Below are 17,983 nucleotides of genomic sequence, written 5' to 3'. Positions count from 1 at the left end.
TCCAACAAGTGTCAATTACATTAGTTCTACATAACTTAAAGAGGTCTATCACAAGAATTGAACCTATCACAGGGTTGTTTTAATGTCCTTAATAAGATCTCCAGAGTGATTTCATTCAAAGCTTTTGAATTTTGAGTATAACAAGACAAAATAAAAATGGAAAGACTAGTTCCCTTTTTTTATGATACTTACAAAACAAAACCATCACTTCCCTTTCCTCACCAGCGATACATTTTTCTTATAGTTTTTCATACACCTTTGTTCAGGTAAAGGGACCACTAGTACCTGCACTACAAATGAAATCTCAAGTTCATAGTGAGTGAAGAGTATCTGATTTAAAGTTATCCTTTTTATTTTTAATTGTTTTGAGGTAGGGTCTCTCTCTAGCTCAGGCTAACCTGGAATTTACTATGTATTCTCAGGGTAGCCTTGAACTCATGGTGATCCTCCTTCCAAGTGCTGGGATTAAAGGTGTGTGCCACCATGCCCGGCTCAAGAGTATCTTATTTAAATATGTAATATCCAATACACTGGGGCTGTTAAATATAAATCCTAGTAAAGAAGAAAGTGATAAACTTACTGTGAAAACTTAGTCCTTCTGTAACACATTATCTGGTAGTAATCATAATAGTTCAAGTCATTTGAGTCCTTTCCCTGGATCTTGCTGCCCCAAAGCCCCAGGTGATCTCATTCAATCTTTGAAACACTACTAGGCATAGGTATGATGTTGATGGTGATGACAGTGAGGACCACATTATAGATAAGGAATGCCAGGCCCACAGTTACCCAGTTAGAGAGCATGTGGCTGAACAGGTATTCAAACCCACATGTGACTGACTCCAGAGCCGTTGTGCCCAAACTACTCAGCAGTTGGAGAGCCAAGAAGACTGTATGCTTAGTATTGCCAGGTGCTACAAAGGAAGTAAAAGATATGGTCCTTATTCTTGAGAAAAGTGTAATCTATTTAGGGAGACTCTACTTACCCGTGTGAGACAATTAGACAACAACAGCAGACAATATAATCAAGTGCCAAATAGGATGGAACAACTAGGAAGTGATCGAGTAATTATAGTTTTAGTCAAAAGAGCTGTGTATAATAGCAATACATGTAAAAATACTTCTCCAAAGTTGTTCTTTTGCTATTTGTGAAAAAAAAAATGCTTGTGAGCTGTTGCAAGGCGTGTAGCAGAAAGAACAGCTAATTCAAGTAACTATATTTAACACACATGCCAACCATCCCATTCTGGGCAGGGAGGATGTATAATTCTAACATTAGGCCACACAAATTATATGTTCCTTTGCCAAACTCTCCTAGCAAGTTTTACAGTCTCTTCCCTCACCACAGATATTTATAAAAATACAAGGAGGTGAAAGTTAAAACCCCACAGCGTCAAGGAAATTACTTGGATACTGAGCTTGTCGCCTAGGGAATGTTTGGGGTTTAGACTTTTGCAGTTTATATCTTTTAAAAATAAATGGAGAGGGAAAAAAGCCTCATTTGAATTTGCCAAGAAGGCAGCTTCTCTTATACTCTCAGCATACTGAAAACATTCAGCTCAGCTCTGGCCTGATAGGATTTCACAAGGAATCAAATAAGAGAAGACTCCTGTCTTTGATTTAAAAACACTTTCTAGTATCAAGATTACATCTATCTCAGACACACCCTCTCTCTCCTTCTCATTCTATACCCTACCCCCAACATACACCAGGGAGATTTTATGTTATGTGTGTCATGCATATTGTTACATGTAAGAAAAGAACCACTGACTTATGGGCTAAAAAATGAAGAGAGAAATTTAAAATATTTCAAAAGTAATAAGAGCCACAAACAGCTGCTTGGTACCCAATATAGTTCTGCCTTGGATAACAGGGCCTACTGTGGCAACTGGTTCAGGAGGGAAGAGTTGTAGGAAATGAGTTAAGAGAAAATGTGGTTCTGTCGCTGTTTTTCTTTCTACTGGACAGCAGTGGCCAGTAAGGTTAAGAAGAATTAAAGTTGGCCACCTAAGAAAGGGAGGAGGGGACTGAAATACATGACATGTTCAGAATGATAGCAGTTTGAATTATAGTTAGAATGTCATTGACACTATCCTATGAAAGATCACGTTATATTGTAGGTGGCTTTCTGGCGAGTGCTTCCTTTACTATGCCTTTTCCTCTTTTCACAGATCAGCTGTCAGAAAGACCATGTGGACTGTCTTCTTCTCTTAGCACTGCTACTGGTTCCCAGACAACCCCACAGGGAGCTGTTTCTAGCACAACTCCAGGACTGCAAAGGCAGTCAAAGACCGTGGTAAGTCTACTCCTCAATCCCTTTTTGCTTGTTTTAAAATCTGTCATATCAGATCAATATCACAGTTGCATTTCTATATGGGGGCGGGGAGGATAGACATTCTGTTTGTTTTGGGTGTCACCAAGAAAAAGAAGTATGAAATGAACATCTGCTGAAGATGTGGGGTCCAGCAGCAGAAAACCATGGGGCAAAGTCCCAACTCTGTTACTAGAATCCAGGAAGTCACTAACTGATAATGCCATGCAAATGTGCTGGAATTCCAGATGATTGCATTTCCATACCCAGATTATGTGGTGTTGGGGTTCAAACCCAGGGCTTCATGAACGGTAGTCAAGCAGTCTACTAACTGAGCTCCATCCTAGTTTCCCACAAGTCCTTGTAAGAAGCTGATGAGCCCTATGGCACCATACCCCTTGGACTCTCCTAAATTGCATACAATAGTTTGCATGGATAAACCGTCTGGGCAAAGATCCATTATGCTTAACAGATTCTAAAAGAGTCTGTGACCCTCAAAATATTACACCCCATGCACACAAGGCAGATTAGGAACTCCTGATTTAGGCAAGAGTGGGCTTTGAAAATTATTTATTTATTGGATTGTTGTGTGTGTGCACTCATACCAGCACCTGGACTTCTTGCTTCTGTAGACAAACACCAAACAAACCATTTTTGCATCTGGCTTATGTGGGTTGCTTAAGAATTGAATCTGGGCTGGCAGATTTTGCAAGCAAGCACCTTTATTATTTTCTTTTTAATTTTTTAAAAAATTATTTGTTTGAGAGAAAGAGAGGGAAAGAGGCAGATATATAGAGAGAATGGGCACATTAGGGCCTCTAGCCACTGCAAACGAACTCCAGATGCATGCACCACCTTGTGCATCTGACTTATATGGGTTCTGGGGAATTATACCTGGATCCTTAGGATTCAAAGGCAAGTGCCTTAACCACTAAGCAGTCTTTCCAGCATCATCATCATCATCATCATCATCATCATCATTATTATTATTATTAGTCTGTTTTCAAGGTAGGGTCCCACTGTAACTCAGGCTATCCTGGAATTCATTTTGTAGTCTCAAGATGTCCTTGAACTCATGGTGATCCTCCTACTTCTGTCTCTCGAGTACTGGGATTAAAGGTGTGTGCCACCATGCCTGGCCTATTGTTTTCTTTAAAAAAATAAAATATTCTTATTTATTAATTTACGAGTGGGGGAGGAAAAAGAGATAATGGGCATGCCAGGACCTTTTGCCATTGCAAATGAACTCCATATGCATGTTCCATTTTCTGCAGTTGGCGTTATTTGTTATTGGGGATTTCAACCAGGGCTGGCAGGCTTTGCATGCACTGCTGAACTATCTACCCAAACTTTAAAAATTTAAAATACGTTAATGTTATTTAAAAATATTTATTAATTTGAGAGAGAGTGTATATGAGCATGCCACGGCCTCTTACTGCTGTAAATGAACTTCAAAAGCATTTGCAACTTTGTGCATCTAGCTATATGTGAGATACTGGGGAATTGAACTCATATCATTGGGTTTTGCAGGCAAACTTTAACCACTGAGTAATCTCCCCAGACCCGTTTTTGTTTTGAGACAGTGTGTCATGTAGTCCAGGCTGGCCTTGAAACTACTACGTAGGTGAGGATGACCTTAAACTCCTGATCCTCCTGCCTGTACCTCCCATGTGCTAGAATTGCAGGCTTCTGCCACCACATACCCAGCCCAACTGTGGGGCATTTCATCTTTCTTTATGACAAACTCTTAGCTTAATTAAGATATATTTTTTATTGTTTTGTTTTGTTTTTCAGGTAGGGTCTTTCTGTAACACAGGCTGACCTGTAACTTACTCTGTAGTCCTAGGCTGGCCTCAAACTCACAGAAATCCTCCTACCTCTGCCTTTTGAGTGCTGGGATTAAAAGTATGCACCACCACACCCGGATTAATTAAGGTATCTTACTAACTAAGAGTGTGTGAACTAAGTTTTGTGTTGGGTAGAAGTAGGATGAAATGGTTCATAGGTTTATTGTGTTATCTGGTTCAGGTAAGTGAGTATCTTTAGAAATTGGTGACGGGAGAGGGAAATGAAAGTTGTGACCCTTTCTAAAATATACATTCTGACAAATGCAAAAGTTTGAATACAGTTTTCAGGGCGCTACCAATCATTCCTGAGGCCCATTCATCAATTCCTATATTAAAACTCAAAAGTAAACTCAGCACTTGGGAGACTTATGCAAGATAATAGTGGTGAGCTAAAGGCCAATCTGGGCTAATGTAAGACTGTCTCACAAAGAAAAGAAAAGAAAAGAAAAGAAAAGAAAAGAAAAGAAAAGAAAAGAAAAGAAAAGAAAAGAAAAGAAAAGAAAAGAAAAGAAAAGAAAAGAAAACATCCTCGTATTTAAGCTGGACATGGTGGTGCACGCCTTTAATCCCAGCACTCGGGAGGCAGAGGTAGGAGTATCACCATGAGTTCGAGGCCATCCTGAGACTCCATAGTGAATTCCAGGTCAGTCTGGGCTAGAGGGAGACCCTACCTTAAAAAACAAAACAGGCCGGGCGTGGTGGCGCACACCTTTAATCCCAGCACTCGGGAGGCAAGAGGTAGGAGGATCGCCGTGAGTTCAAGGCCACCCTGAGAATACAGAGTTAATTCCAGGTCAGCCTGGACCAGAGTGAGACCCTACCTTGAAAAACCAAAAAGAACAAAAAACAAAAAAACAACAAAAAAAACACAAAACACCAACAACAACAAAAAATCCCCGTATTTATTCTTTATCACTCTACCTTATTTATTTGGATCCACATAATTTCTATCCATGCCTTACTTAGAAGGGCATTTAATCTGATGTGACCTTTGTTTTTCTAGGAAATGACAGAAAATGGAAGTCACCAGTTGATAGTAAAGGCAAGATTCAACTTTAAGCAGACTAATGAAGATGAATTGTCAGTCTGTAAAGGCGACATCATTTATGTCACTCGGGTTGAAGAAGGAGGCTGGTGGGAAGGCACATTGAATGGGAGAACAGGCTGGTTCCCTAGTAATTATGTCCGAGAAATTAAATCCAGTGGTAAGTGAAGCTACTCAAATTTTTTATTTATTTATTCATTTATTTACTTATTTGAGGTTTTTTGAGGAAGAGTCTCACTCTAGCTTGGGCTGACCTGGAATTCACTATGTAGTCTCAAGGTAGCCTCGAATTTCATGGTGATACTCCTAACTCTGCCTCCCAAGTGCTGGGATTAAAGGTGTGTACAACTAAGCCTGGTCAAAAGTTGTTTTTTTTTTAACTTATTTAGATTTGCTTATTTAATTTTATTTATTGGCATTTTTATACATATGTGTGTGTGTATATATACATACATATATATGTATGTGTGTGTATATATATATATATATATATATATATATATACACACACACACACACACACACACACACACACACACACACATACATTGTAGTTTATTTACAGTGCCATTCTATTACCTTTTCTTGTCCACTCTTTTTTTTTTTTAATTTAATTTATTAGTTTTCATTTCAGTGAATACAGGCAGTTTGGTACCATTATTTAGGCTCATCTGTGATCTACCCCCTCCCATTAGACCCTCCTTGTTAATGAAAATGGGTCATGCATTGTGGAGTTAGCCCCCAGTTATTAGTATGATAAATGTCTCTGCAAATCATGACCCAACATGTAACTCTGACATTCTTTCCGCCCCCTCTTCCGCAAGATTTCCCTGAGCCATGTTGGGTTCATTTTTGGTCTGCTTCAGTGCTGAGGTGTTGGGGGCCTCTGAGGCTTTGGCTCTCTGCTTTGGTAGGAGTTGATTTTTCTCTGCGTTGATCTCCTTCCCCCTTGTGCTGGTATCCGGTTCACAGGAAAACAGCACCCTTGCTTATTTCGCCAGTTGTCCTTAGTTTCAGTTGGGCCCCTTTTGAGGTATGTTGGGGCAGCTCTCTTCTTAGGATCTGCATCTATCTGGAAAAGAGAAGCAGATTCTCCAATGGAGAGTAAGTTAGCACCCGGAAAATTGAGATAACACTTACTTTTTTGATAGACAGTTTGATAGGTGTAGGCCCTCTTATACCCCGTGATTGATGGTAGCTTGACATTGTAGAGTGGGCTTGTGTTTGGGTATGGTTCTGACTTGTTTCCCAGCTCCAGATAAGGGTCTAGTACCACTGAGTGGATCAGTTAGCCAAATCAAGAGCAATTGATTCCTCACCATGGCTGTGTACCACTATTGCACTTGTGTGGGCATCACATCCTGTTATTTGTTGCTAATTAGGTTAAACAATGTGTTGCTTGGACAGATCTTGGTCATTTCCCCCAGTCGCCTATGTAGCGCCTTCTGGCACTAGACACGCTGACTGTCTGGGGACTGACTCTCTCCTGGCTTCCAGCCATGTCATTCCATTTTACGCGTCAGCTGTGTATGGAGTCTTCAGCAATAGGTTCTCATAACTCACCTCTTGAGCCCCTTCTTCCTAACTAGTACTTCTACTTTGATGTTTATCCTGAAAGTCATTTTGAATATTACAGTTGTGCTTTCTTGGTATTCTTACTGAAAATCTTGAAGAAAAGCTCTTTTATTTGTAGGTGCATGTGAAAATAAGAAAACAGAATTGGGAAAAACTTGTGATTAGATATATTGAAACAGAGTTGGATTTAGATTATGTTAAGGCAACAGAGAGCTAAAAGAGCAAAGGAATTCAAGCTCAGACAACTGGTATACCTTAACTATGTGCCTTTCTGTCAAGTAATTCTAGCTTATGGCACACAGTGCATAACCCTTCTTGCTACTTTGAGTCATCATCGAAGAATAAAAGAATAAGTGAAGTCAAGTGCTAACTTTATTTTTTTTTCAAAACTACACAACCCCTATCAGCAGACCTAAGACCTAATACCTCAGAAGTGTGTGAGAGATAACAATCACAGGGTTGCAGGAAGCTGTCTGGCCACTTTATGAACAATATTGTCCTTAACCATTGCCTACATTAGCTTGCTGACTTTCCTATTCCCTAAAAATATCCAGATAATGAAATCAAATTGTTTTTCAGAAGTCTTTCTCATAGATTATTTTGTAACTCATGGCCCTTCTTAAATAAGAAGGCAGTCTCTGCTTCTAAGAATAAAAACTTAGCTGGGTATTGTAGTGCATGCCTGTGATCTCAGCACTTGGGAGGTGTGTGGGTTCCTGTGTCCTCTGGGCTGGCTGCAGTTCCCCTGAAGGCATCTCAGGCAACCATAGAGACCAAGGTTGTGTGCATGTGAGGATAGAGAGAATCACTTCGGGAGACAGTTTCGGGGAACAGCTCTCGGTTTATTGTCAGGGAAATGGATTTATAAGCATCTGAGGGCGGGAAGAGGGTCCTAAGTGGATTGGTGGGTTTAAAGTTTGCTAGCCTATGCCTAATATGAGGACATTCGTTCCAGCATGTAGGCAAGGGAAGGTATGCAAAGGTGCTGGCTGATAAGGAGTTTCCTAGGCAACTGGCCAAAGGCCACAGGGTTATGGGCAAAACCTAAGTCTTATCTGAATGTCCAGGTATCCCGTGCTTGGAGAGGGAGTGGCCTTACTTCCTGCCAATCTCAGGGTCCAAGATTTTGTCTGAGGGTCCAGGCTTACTGCAACCCCCAAGAATAGGGGAGAGGAGCACCTCTGCCTGTCTGTCCCGAGATATGACTGGTGGTTTAGGCTGTTGCGACCCCTCCATAGTCTGGAGCCTTCATGTCAGACAGCTTAGGTTTGCTTTAACCCAGGGCCCTGCCAATGTCCGACAGAGGTGGAGGCAAGAGGATTAGGAATTGGAGGTCATCCTCAGCTATATAAGGAGTTCCAGGCCAGCCTGTGTGACACAACACTCTGCCACAAAACAAACAAACAACAACAAAATCTTAAAAATAAAAATGTGTGAAAACAATATTATTATCATATCTGTTCTTTTTCTTTGAGGTACTGTTTTGCTCTAGCTCAGGCTGACCTGGAATTCACCGTTTAGTCTTCAGGTGGCCTTGACATCTTGGCAATACTCTTTCCTCTGCCTCCCAAGGGATTAAAGGGTGTGTGCCACCACTTCCAGCATTATCTGTTCATGTTTTCAAAAATACTTACTCAGTGGCTTCTTCCTTTAGTTAACAGCTCTTCACCTCAGCACATGAACCATCTCTTTTGTAGATGTCTTCATTGTTTTGTGTGTATGTGTGTGTGTACACATGCACATATATGTAAGGGTGCTCTTGTGATATGGTACATGTGTGAAAGTCAGAGGACAACTTCAGGGTGTCAGTCCTCACCTTCCACTTTGTTCTGTGACAGGTTCTCTCTTGTTTGTCATTGTAAATGCTAGATTAGCTGGCCCATGAACTTTGGGATTTTCATAACTCTACCCCCAATTGCCATAGATGCATTGGGATTACAGTTGCATGTATCACATCTGGCTTTACATGGGTTCTGAACTCCAGTTGTCAGGCTTGTGAAACAAGTGATTATAGTTACTGAGCCATCTCCACATCCCACATTGCTTTTTTAAATACCTTAAAATGCAAGCTGTTGGTCTGGAGAGATGGATTAGCAATTAAGGTACTTGCCTGCAAAGCTTAAGGACCCATGTTTGACTCTCCAGATCCCACGTAAGCCAGATGCAAGCCAGATGCAAGCATGCAAGGTTGCACGTATGCACAAGGTGGCACAAGTGTCTGGAGTTTGATTACAGTGGCTGGAGGCCCTGGCATGTCAATTCTCTCTATCTATTTTTCTCACTCTCTCTTGCTTTCACTCTCTCACATAAGAAAGGCCTGTCTGTTGGGCCTGCCTCAAAAGAAAATGCAAACTGTTAATTAATAAAATATGCATTCACTATAAATAAAATATCACAGAAATTTAGTATTGATCACAAAGTTCCTTTGCCCTTTGAGGCTGCACCCAGATAACTACCATTAGAACCACTGAAACTTTGCCTTGCAGTATAAAATTTAGTTTTCATACTTTTTATGTTCTGGGATGAGTTAAAAGGATCATCTTATTCAATGGAATGTGTTTACTAGCTGATATATCAATATTTATGTTTGTGTAGACTTCTTAACAATTTTTTGTGGTACTGGGGATGGAAGCCAGAGCCTAATGCTAGCTAGGCAAGTGATCTACCAATGAACCATACTCACAAGCCTCAGCAGTTTTATTTACTGAGAATTGAAATGTTTCTGTTAAGCCTTGAAGTATTTTCACAGGTTTTGCCTAGAATTTCCTTGGTTTTGATTATTTTCACAGCTGATATTTATTCCCTGCTATATCTTTGACACGATGTGGTTGGCAGGATTCCTAAACTATTTTCCAGATTTATGCTGATGTCGTTCTCTGCAAAACTGAAGGGAGCAGCTCTCACTGTCTTTTCTGGAACGCCAAGCATTGTTGAGAGGATCTGAGATGTGGCCAGCCCATCCTTACTTTGATGGCCTCATTATACTGTCCCTCAGTGTAATGCCTTGTAGCAATGAGGCCACTCCTTATGGACTGCCCCAAGCTGTGTGTCCTGTTTTTCCTTCTCTTTAGCTTTCTCTGTCATACTTCAGCTTTAGACCTCAGTTTAGCTTCATGACAAGTTTTAGCTCTGAGGGTGAGTACCTAGGGGAACCGCACAAACACCAAGGACAGCTGTGAAGGAAGATTATGGGCTTAGGTGACCAGGAAGCCTGCTAGGCAGGGAAGGCATTGGACTTGAAAGTATACAGAAGAGCATCTCAGCTTATTGTGGTCACTTCCTCATTAGTATCACATTTGGAATCTGATCTAAACTCAGGGTGATTCTTTCAAAATGTAACTGTATTGTGGCTCCTCATCATAGAAAACATGAAGGCCAAGGTCACACCATAGTAGTGCTTGCCCACTATAGTCCCCCTCTTACCTCTCTCATTCCACTGTAGTGACGTTGGCCTCTCTGCCTGTGCTGGACAGACTCGCGCCTCTCTTGCTGTCCATCCATTTGCAAAATTTCTGCAGTTTCAGCATGGCTGCTTGCCTTGCATCCTTCAGAGCTGCTCCAGTATACTTCACAGTAGGGTCATACTGTGAACCCTATTCCCACAGCCTCTACCTCCGTGCCCTGCTTTAGTTTTTCTTTATCGATTCTCTTCTACTAATGTTTGAGACATTTGCTTATTTATTAAATTTAATGCCTTATTTTTTCCATTAAAATGCAAATGCCACAAGAGCAGAAATGTTTTTCTGTTTTGTTTATGCTCAGCAAATATTTGTAAAATGGCTGAGTGTGGTAACTCACACCTGTAACTCCAGAAATCAGAAGACTGAGATGAGAAGATCATTCATAAACTTGAGGGTAGCCTGAGCTAAAGAGTGAAACTCTGTCTCAAACAATTGACTAAAACAAAATAAAACCACATTTAGGGAGTGAATATAGTCAAAATACATGATATACCTGAAATAAATTGAAATAAACATAACAATATATACAATGAATGTACACGAATAAAGAATACAGACTTAAAATAGAACATATTGGTAAAATCTTGAGGGGCTGATAGTAAAATTCTATTGTGTTTATTGAGTACCTCTTAGCTGTTCAGGGTGATGTCTATAACAATTTATTCCTCATAGATGCTGCCCCTATTGCCTTCCAGGCTAGTAGTCAAGATAGACGTATGTAAAAATCATGATAGATGCATGTGTACTTCAATGTAACTGTGTAGAACACAGCAAATACTATAGACACAGGTCGAAGCAAGTTCCTATTGGAACAGTGAAGAAAAGATGTGATTAACAATCATCTAAGTTGTAGGGAAGTTCTTTTTTATTAATTAATTTTTTATTGACAACATCCATAATTGTAGACAATAACCCATGGTAATTTCGTCCCTCTCCTGACTTTCCCATTTGCAACTCCACTTTCCATCACATCCCTTCCCTCTCTTAATCAGTCTCTCTTTTATTTTGGTGTCATGATCTTTTATTCCCATTATGATGTTCTTGTGTAGGTAGTGTCAGGCTCTGTGAGGTCATGGACATTGAGGCCATTTTGTGTCTGGAGGAGCATGTTGTAAGGAGGCCTACCCTTCCTTTGGCTCTTACATTCTTTTCATCACCTCTTCCCCAATTGACCCAGAGCCTTGGAAGGTGTGATAGAGATAATTGAAGTGCTGAGTACTCCTCTGTCACTTCTTCTCAGCACCATAGTGCCTCCTGAGTCATCCCAAGGTCACCCTTATCTGAAAAAGAGATTTTCTAACCAAAAGTGAGAGTAGCATTAATACAGGCAGTTTGGTGAGCATAGTATAACATTTAGTCTAACATTATCAGATGTTACACCCATAGGGATCACTCATGACTATCTCTGTTGTAGGTTTTCAGTATCAGGGATGTATTCCCTCCTATGGAGCAGACCTCCAGTCCAATTAGAGAGTTGTTGGTTTCCCCCATAATAGACATGCCAATATTGCACCCATTGGCTCGTTTGGTCATGCTGGCCAAATTTAAGTCTTACAGTGTCCACTGTTGAGTATCTTCACTGGTGATTCCTCTCTTTTCCATTGAATGGCATGCAGTATAGCTTTTGCCAGCTTTCTGTCAGCTGGTCTACATGGAGGAAGTTTGTAGCACAGCTCCAGCAGTATTTCTCAGTGACTTTGCAGCCCAAGTATGTGGAGTCTTCAGCAATAGGATCTTACTATCTATTACTTGTGGGAAACCAAGGGCCTTGGCAATGGCCTGTAATGTTTTGGGGACATCAGTGACCTCCCAGGCCAACAACTCACTGAAAGGAATCCCATCCCTGGCACTGAAACTTTTCTAGTACAACCTATGGATTCTGAGTGTTCCATTGTCAAAAAAGGAGGCTTCCATATGACTTATTTATATCCTCTTAGATGCTTATTAGCCCTTCTTCCACCTTTCCTTTACTCAATCTCTTCCTCGGACATCACTTAGGCCTTTTCACCCCCATTAATCTGTTCTACTTGCATATATACAATACCATCCTCTTAAGTCCTCTCCATTTCTATTCCCTTTAATCCCCTTTATAGTTTACTGGCCTCAACTATGAAGTTTTATTCCTACTCACATAGAAGTCCAATCTTTTGTAGCTAGGATTCATATATGAGAGAGAACATGTGATGTTTGGCTTTCTGGGCCTGGGTTACCTCACTAAGTATAATCCTTTCCAGATCCATCCATTTTCCTGCAGATTTCATAACTTCATTTTTCTTTACCGCTGAGTAGAACTCCATTGTATAAATGTGCCACATCTTCATTATCCACTCATCAGTTGAGGGACATCTAGGCTGGTTCCATTTTCTAGCTATTGTGAGTAGAGCAACAACAAACATAGTTGAGAAAGTATCTCTAAAGTAGTGAGATCAGTCCTTAAGATATATGCCTAGGAGTGGTATAGCTGGGTTATATGGTAAATCTATTTTTAGCTGTCTCAAGAACCTCCACACTGATTTCCACAATGGCTGGATCAGATTGCATTCCCATCAATAGTATAGAAGGGTTCCTCTTTCTCTGCATCTTTGCCAGCATTTATTGTGATTTGTTTTCATGATGGTAGCCATTCTGACAGGAGTGAGATGGAATCTCAGTGTAGTTTTAATCTGCATTTCCCTGATGACAGCATGGAGGATCCTTTCAAGTATTTTCTGCATAGCTGGTTTTGTCTTCATTTATTCCTTTAGCCTGCTTTTGTTGTAAAATGTCCTTATTTCTCCATCTATTTGAATGGATAGTTTTGCAGGATAAAGTAACCTTGGTTGACAGTTGTTATCTTTCAGAACTTGAAATACATCAATCCAAGCATTTCTGCCTTTTAAAGTTTGTGTTGAGTAATCTGCTGTTTTTTTTTTAATTTTTATTTATTTATTTGAGAGCGACAGACACAGAGAGAAAGACAGATAGAGGGAGAGAGAGAGAGAGAGAATGGGCGCGCCAGGGCTTCCAGCCTCTGCAAACGAACTCCAGACGCGTGCGCCCCCTTGTGCATCTGGCTAACGTGGGATCTGGGGAACCGAGCCTCGAACCAGGGTTCTTAGGCTTCACAGGCAAGCGCTTAACCGCTAAGCCATCTCTCCTGCCCGAGTAATCTGCTGTTATCTTGATGGGCCTACTATTGTATATGACTTGATTTTTCTCTTTAACTGCTTTTAATATATTTTGTTTGGTTTGTGTGTTTTGTAGTTTAATTATAATATGATGGTAAGAGATTCTTTCCTGATTTTGTCTGTTTGGTGTTCTGTAGGCTTCCTGTATATGTGTTGTCATCACTTTCCCTATTTGGGGGAAGTTTTCTTTTATGATTTTGTTGAAAATACCTGTTATGCCTTTGGAGTGAATTTCTTCTTCTTCTACTATGCCCTGAGTTCGTATGTTTGATCTCTTCAATGTGTCCAGAATGTCTTGAAATTCTCATTCATGCCTTCCTATTAGTTTGTCTTTCTCTTTGTTGGCCTGTATTAGATCTGCCACCTGGTCTTCTAGTTTAGATATTCTATCCCCTCCTTCATCCATTCTACTGGTGAGACTTTCTATAGAGTTTTCTATTTGACTAACTGTTTTTCATTTCTAGTATTTTTTCATTATTTCTATTTCCTTACTCGTTTTTTGTATGGAGTAAGTTAAAACATAGACACAAGGAAAGATAGATCAAGACGTGGGTGACTCGGCTTGAGAAAGAAGTACATCAAGAACAGGGCTTTTGAACTATAGCCTCATGAGAAAGCATGTGAATGTCAAGTTTCTTGCTTTGTTGCTGAAAATTTTAAAATTAACTTTTAAAACTATTACACTAAATAATAGGCTTCATTACAGCATTTTCACAGAATACATCATTTGACCTTGCTGATATTCACCACTGTTTCCCTCTCCCATTCCTTCTGTTTGTCTTCTTCCTTTTTCTAAATACTCCCCTTTCCACTTTTATGTCATATGTGTGTATATGTATCCTTTCTTGTTTTCCCTTTCCCTTTAGAGCTTTCTTCTCCCTTATACTCACCCTTCAAGTTTCATATCACATATATATTCCAAATATGAGAGAAAACAAAATATTTGTCTCCCTGAGTCTTGCTACTTTAGCTTAATATGATGATATCTAGTTCCATCCATTTTCCCACCAGTAACATACTTTTTTTTTGAGGTAGGGTCTCACTGTAGCTCAGGCTGACCTGGAATTCACTATGGAGTCTCAGGGTGGCCTCAAACTCACAGCGATCCTCCTACCTCTGCCTCCCAAGTGCTGGGATTAAAGGTGTGCACCACCATGTCTGGCAAGTAAGATACTTTTATATATATCTTGGTTTTTCAAGGTAGGGTCTTATTGTAGCCAAGGCTGACCTGGAATTTAATATGTAGTTTCTGGGTGGCCCCGAACTCATGGTGATCCTCCTACCTCAGCCTCCCAAGTGTTGAGATTAAAGTCATGTGCCACCATGCCCGGCTATTTTTTTTTTTTTTTGAGATATGTTCTTAGGTATCTGAGGATGGTCTTGAAATTGCTATATACTCAAGTAGCACCTTGAACTTCTCATCCTTCTATCACTACCTCCTTGTGTTGGTATACACTGCCATGCTTGGTTTATGAGGTACTGAGAATAGACTCCAGGGCTTTGTGTATGCTAGGCAACCACTGTACCACCTGCAGTACATTCCAAGCCAAGAAATAGGTTGTTCCAAAGAGTAAGCATGGCCCCTAAATCTTTCTCACATCTTGTTTTTCTATACATTTCCTTCTGCATGTGGCTGATAATATTATTATTTCTCTGCCATACTGTAACCTACCCAAAAAGGTTACCAAATAAATGAGAACACCCAATTTTGGATTCTCAGTGGTTCACAATTTGAAGCTAAGTAAACATCCTATCTTTATAATTTCCTGGCTTCATTTTTTTTTTTTTTTTTTTTTTTGGTTTTTCATGGTAGAGTCTCACTCTAGCCCAGGCTGACCTGGAATTCACTCTGTAGTCTCAGGGTAGCCTTGAACTCATAGCAATCCTCCTACCTCTGCCTCCCAAGTGCTGGGATTAAAGGCTTGCACCACCATGCCCAGCTTCATTTTTTTTAAAAATAATAGCTCAAAATGAACTACTAAAGTGCTGAACTCCATTATAAGATAAGGGGGATGTGTGTGTGTTACATATTGGTGTTTGGTACTGAAGGTAACAAATTGATGAACTGTTTTGGAGTCGAGTGGGAATATAGGAATTCATCATTCTAAAGACTTCCAGCACACAAAAGAGATAAGAACTGAACATGAAAAAGACAAGTATAGTTGGATAGTGAGCTGTGAAAACTCCAATAGTTATTCAGTGTTTGGAAGCCTAGAGTGTATTATGGATGAAACATTTGTGGGAGACTTAATGGAGGAGATAGGGCTTGAATGTGGAAAGACAGATAGACCATTGATATGCCCAGATGAAGGAAGGATGCTAAATCATAGTGATTGGTCAGGGAAAGCAAAAGTTCAAAGAGTTTCTGTGGTAGAACTGAGCCAAGTGAGCTTGGGGCTAGTAGAAGAGGTTGGCTAGATGTAATGAAAGTGTATTTTTGGGAAAGTTAGATGAGCAATAAATGTTTGTTAATCTGAATTCTTTCTCACCCTAGCTCTTGCTGCCTCTGCAGAACAGTGATAAACTAAAACCTATGTGGAATGCCTTCTAGTGACATATATTCAATGCATGCTATTTCATGTTCAGTATAGAAAATGTTGTCACTTAAAAAATTCTTTTGTGCATGCCTTTAATCCTACCACTTGGGAGGCAGAGGTAGGAGGATTGCTGGGAGTTCAAGGCCACCCTGAGACTACATAGGAAATTCTAGGTCAGTCTGGGCTAGAGCAAGACCCTACCTCAAAAAAACAACTGAAAAGAAACTCCTTTCCATGAACTCTGTGCTGGTGTGTAAGCATAGGAAAGATTTGTCTTCAGGGATGTGAAAAAAATGATTTCTATCATGTATCAATTACTTTCTTGTCACTGTGAACAAAATACGTTGCCAGAAGAAAAAGATAATTTGGCTTGTAGTTGTGAGGGAAATCTTCATGATGGGGAAAGCATACAGGTAGGAGCAGCAATGGAGACGGTCACATTAGTAGGCAGAAAACAGAGGGTGAATAACATGTAGGGCCAGGTTTCAAAACCTCAAGGCCAGGTTGGAGAGATGGCTCATGGATTAAAGGTAATTGTTTGCAAAGTCTTTCAGTACAGGTTCAATTCCCTAGCACTCATGTAAAGCCCAATGCGAAGTGACACATGCATATGGAATTCATTTGCACACTCCTCCCAGACACATTCGCAAGAAACATTCCCCCCCCCCAAATTACTCAAGGCCTGTCCCAGTGAACCATCTCCTCCATCATGGCTCTACCTTCTAAAGGTTCCTTAACCTTCCCAGACAGTGTCACCAGCTGGGACCTATAAAGTATTCAATCACATGAGCCTATGGAGGAACATTTTACATTCACGTCAAAACTTAGAAGAAATGTGTATTTTATCAAAACCTCCAGTTTAGAGTTTTAAGTCCCACACTCATGTATCTCTAGGACTATTTATGAGGTTGAATGAGGAATGGAACCACAGAACTGATCTCTGTCTACTTTCTTTTGGATAAATGGTATGGCATTGTGGTCATTTAAATAGTCATTAATTCTGATAAGTTCATATACCTAGCCTTGGGGACAATTAAATCTGACACTAAGTATACTTTTGCAATGTACCAAAGAAAAATAAAGTAAGACCAGAACCATATAACCATCCCCTTATTTGGTGCTACAACCTAGGAGGGCTAGGTATGTTTCCTACCCTTGAGTTTGTCATTGACAAGAACATTTCCGTGATTGGGTAAATTTTCCATTAGGGAGTGGCATATCAAGAGATAGAATATTTGAGTATAACACACACACTCTCCAGATTAAAGATAAAGATAAGGATGATAGTACTTGAACAATGATGATATTAAGAAGTTAGGCCGATGGGCTGGAGAGATGGCTTAGCAGTTAAGCATTTGCCTGTGAAGCCTAAGGACCCTGGTTCAAGGCTCAATTCCCCAGGACCCACGTTAGCCAGATGCACAAGGGGACTCACGCATCTGGAGTTCATTTATAGAGACTGGAAGCTCTGGCGCGCCCATTCTCTCTCTCTCTCTCTCTCTCTCTCTGTCGCTCTCAAATAAATAAATAAACAAAAAAAATAAAAAAAAAAGAAGTTAGGGTGACCATGGCTGGAGAGATGGCTTTTCAGTTTAAGGCGGTTGTCTGCAAAGCCTAAGGACCCAGGTTCGATTCCCCAGGACCCATGTAAGCCAGATGCACAAGATGGCTCATGCATCTGGAGTTCCTTTGCAGTAGCTGGAGGCCCTGATACACCTATTCTGTCTATATATCATCCTTTTTCTCACTCTCTCAAATGAATAAATAGAATAAAAAAAGAAGATATAGAGACCAGCTTTGCTTGCCAGAAGCTGGATTTCTTATTACATGAGAAAAATAAACCTATTTTGAGCAAAATTTTTTTCAAAGATTTTACTTCATAAAAATGCATATATTGGTAACTTAGTCATTTTATAAACAAAAAAGATATGTTAAATGGTTTTGCTCTTTTATTTCATTTGAAACAAATACATTATAAATAAAAAAATTAGTCATCTGTTAAATTTTCAGTTCTCTTAAAAATTAGTGGAAGCCTGTAACATA

The 17,983-nt window shown here is 40.1% G+C and overlaps 1 protein-coding gene across 2 annotated transcripts in view; it reads left to right on the top strand.

Moving 5' to 3' along the window:
• Arhgef6 (Rac/Cdc42 guanine nucleotide exchange factor 6) overlaps nt 1–17,983 on the top strand; it is a 164,790-nt gene that overhangs the window by 42,876 nt on the left and 103,931 nt on the right. For both annotated transcript variants that reach the window (XM_045140179.1, XM_045140180.1), the window contains 2 exons: nt 2,169–2,293; nt 5,159–5,360. In XM_045140179.1, the coding sequence (XP_044996114.1) occupies nt 2,169–2,293; nt 5,159–5,360 (327 nt within the window). The remainder of the gene's footprint in view (nt 1–2,168; nt 2,294–5,158; nt 5,361–17,983) is intronic.

Source organism: Jaculus jaculus, chromosome X, assembly GCF_020740685.1.
Source record: "Jaculus jaculus isolate mJacJac1 chromosome X, mJacJac1.mat.Y.cur, whole genome shotgun sequence".
NCBI lineage: Eukaryota > Metazoa > Chordata > Mammalia > Rodentia > Dipodidae > Jaculus > Jaculus jaculus.
Note: the sequence above shows the minus strand (reverse complement) of the source record. Positions and strands in the feature narration are given on the sequence as shown.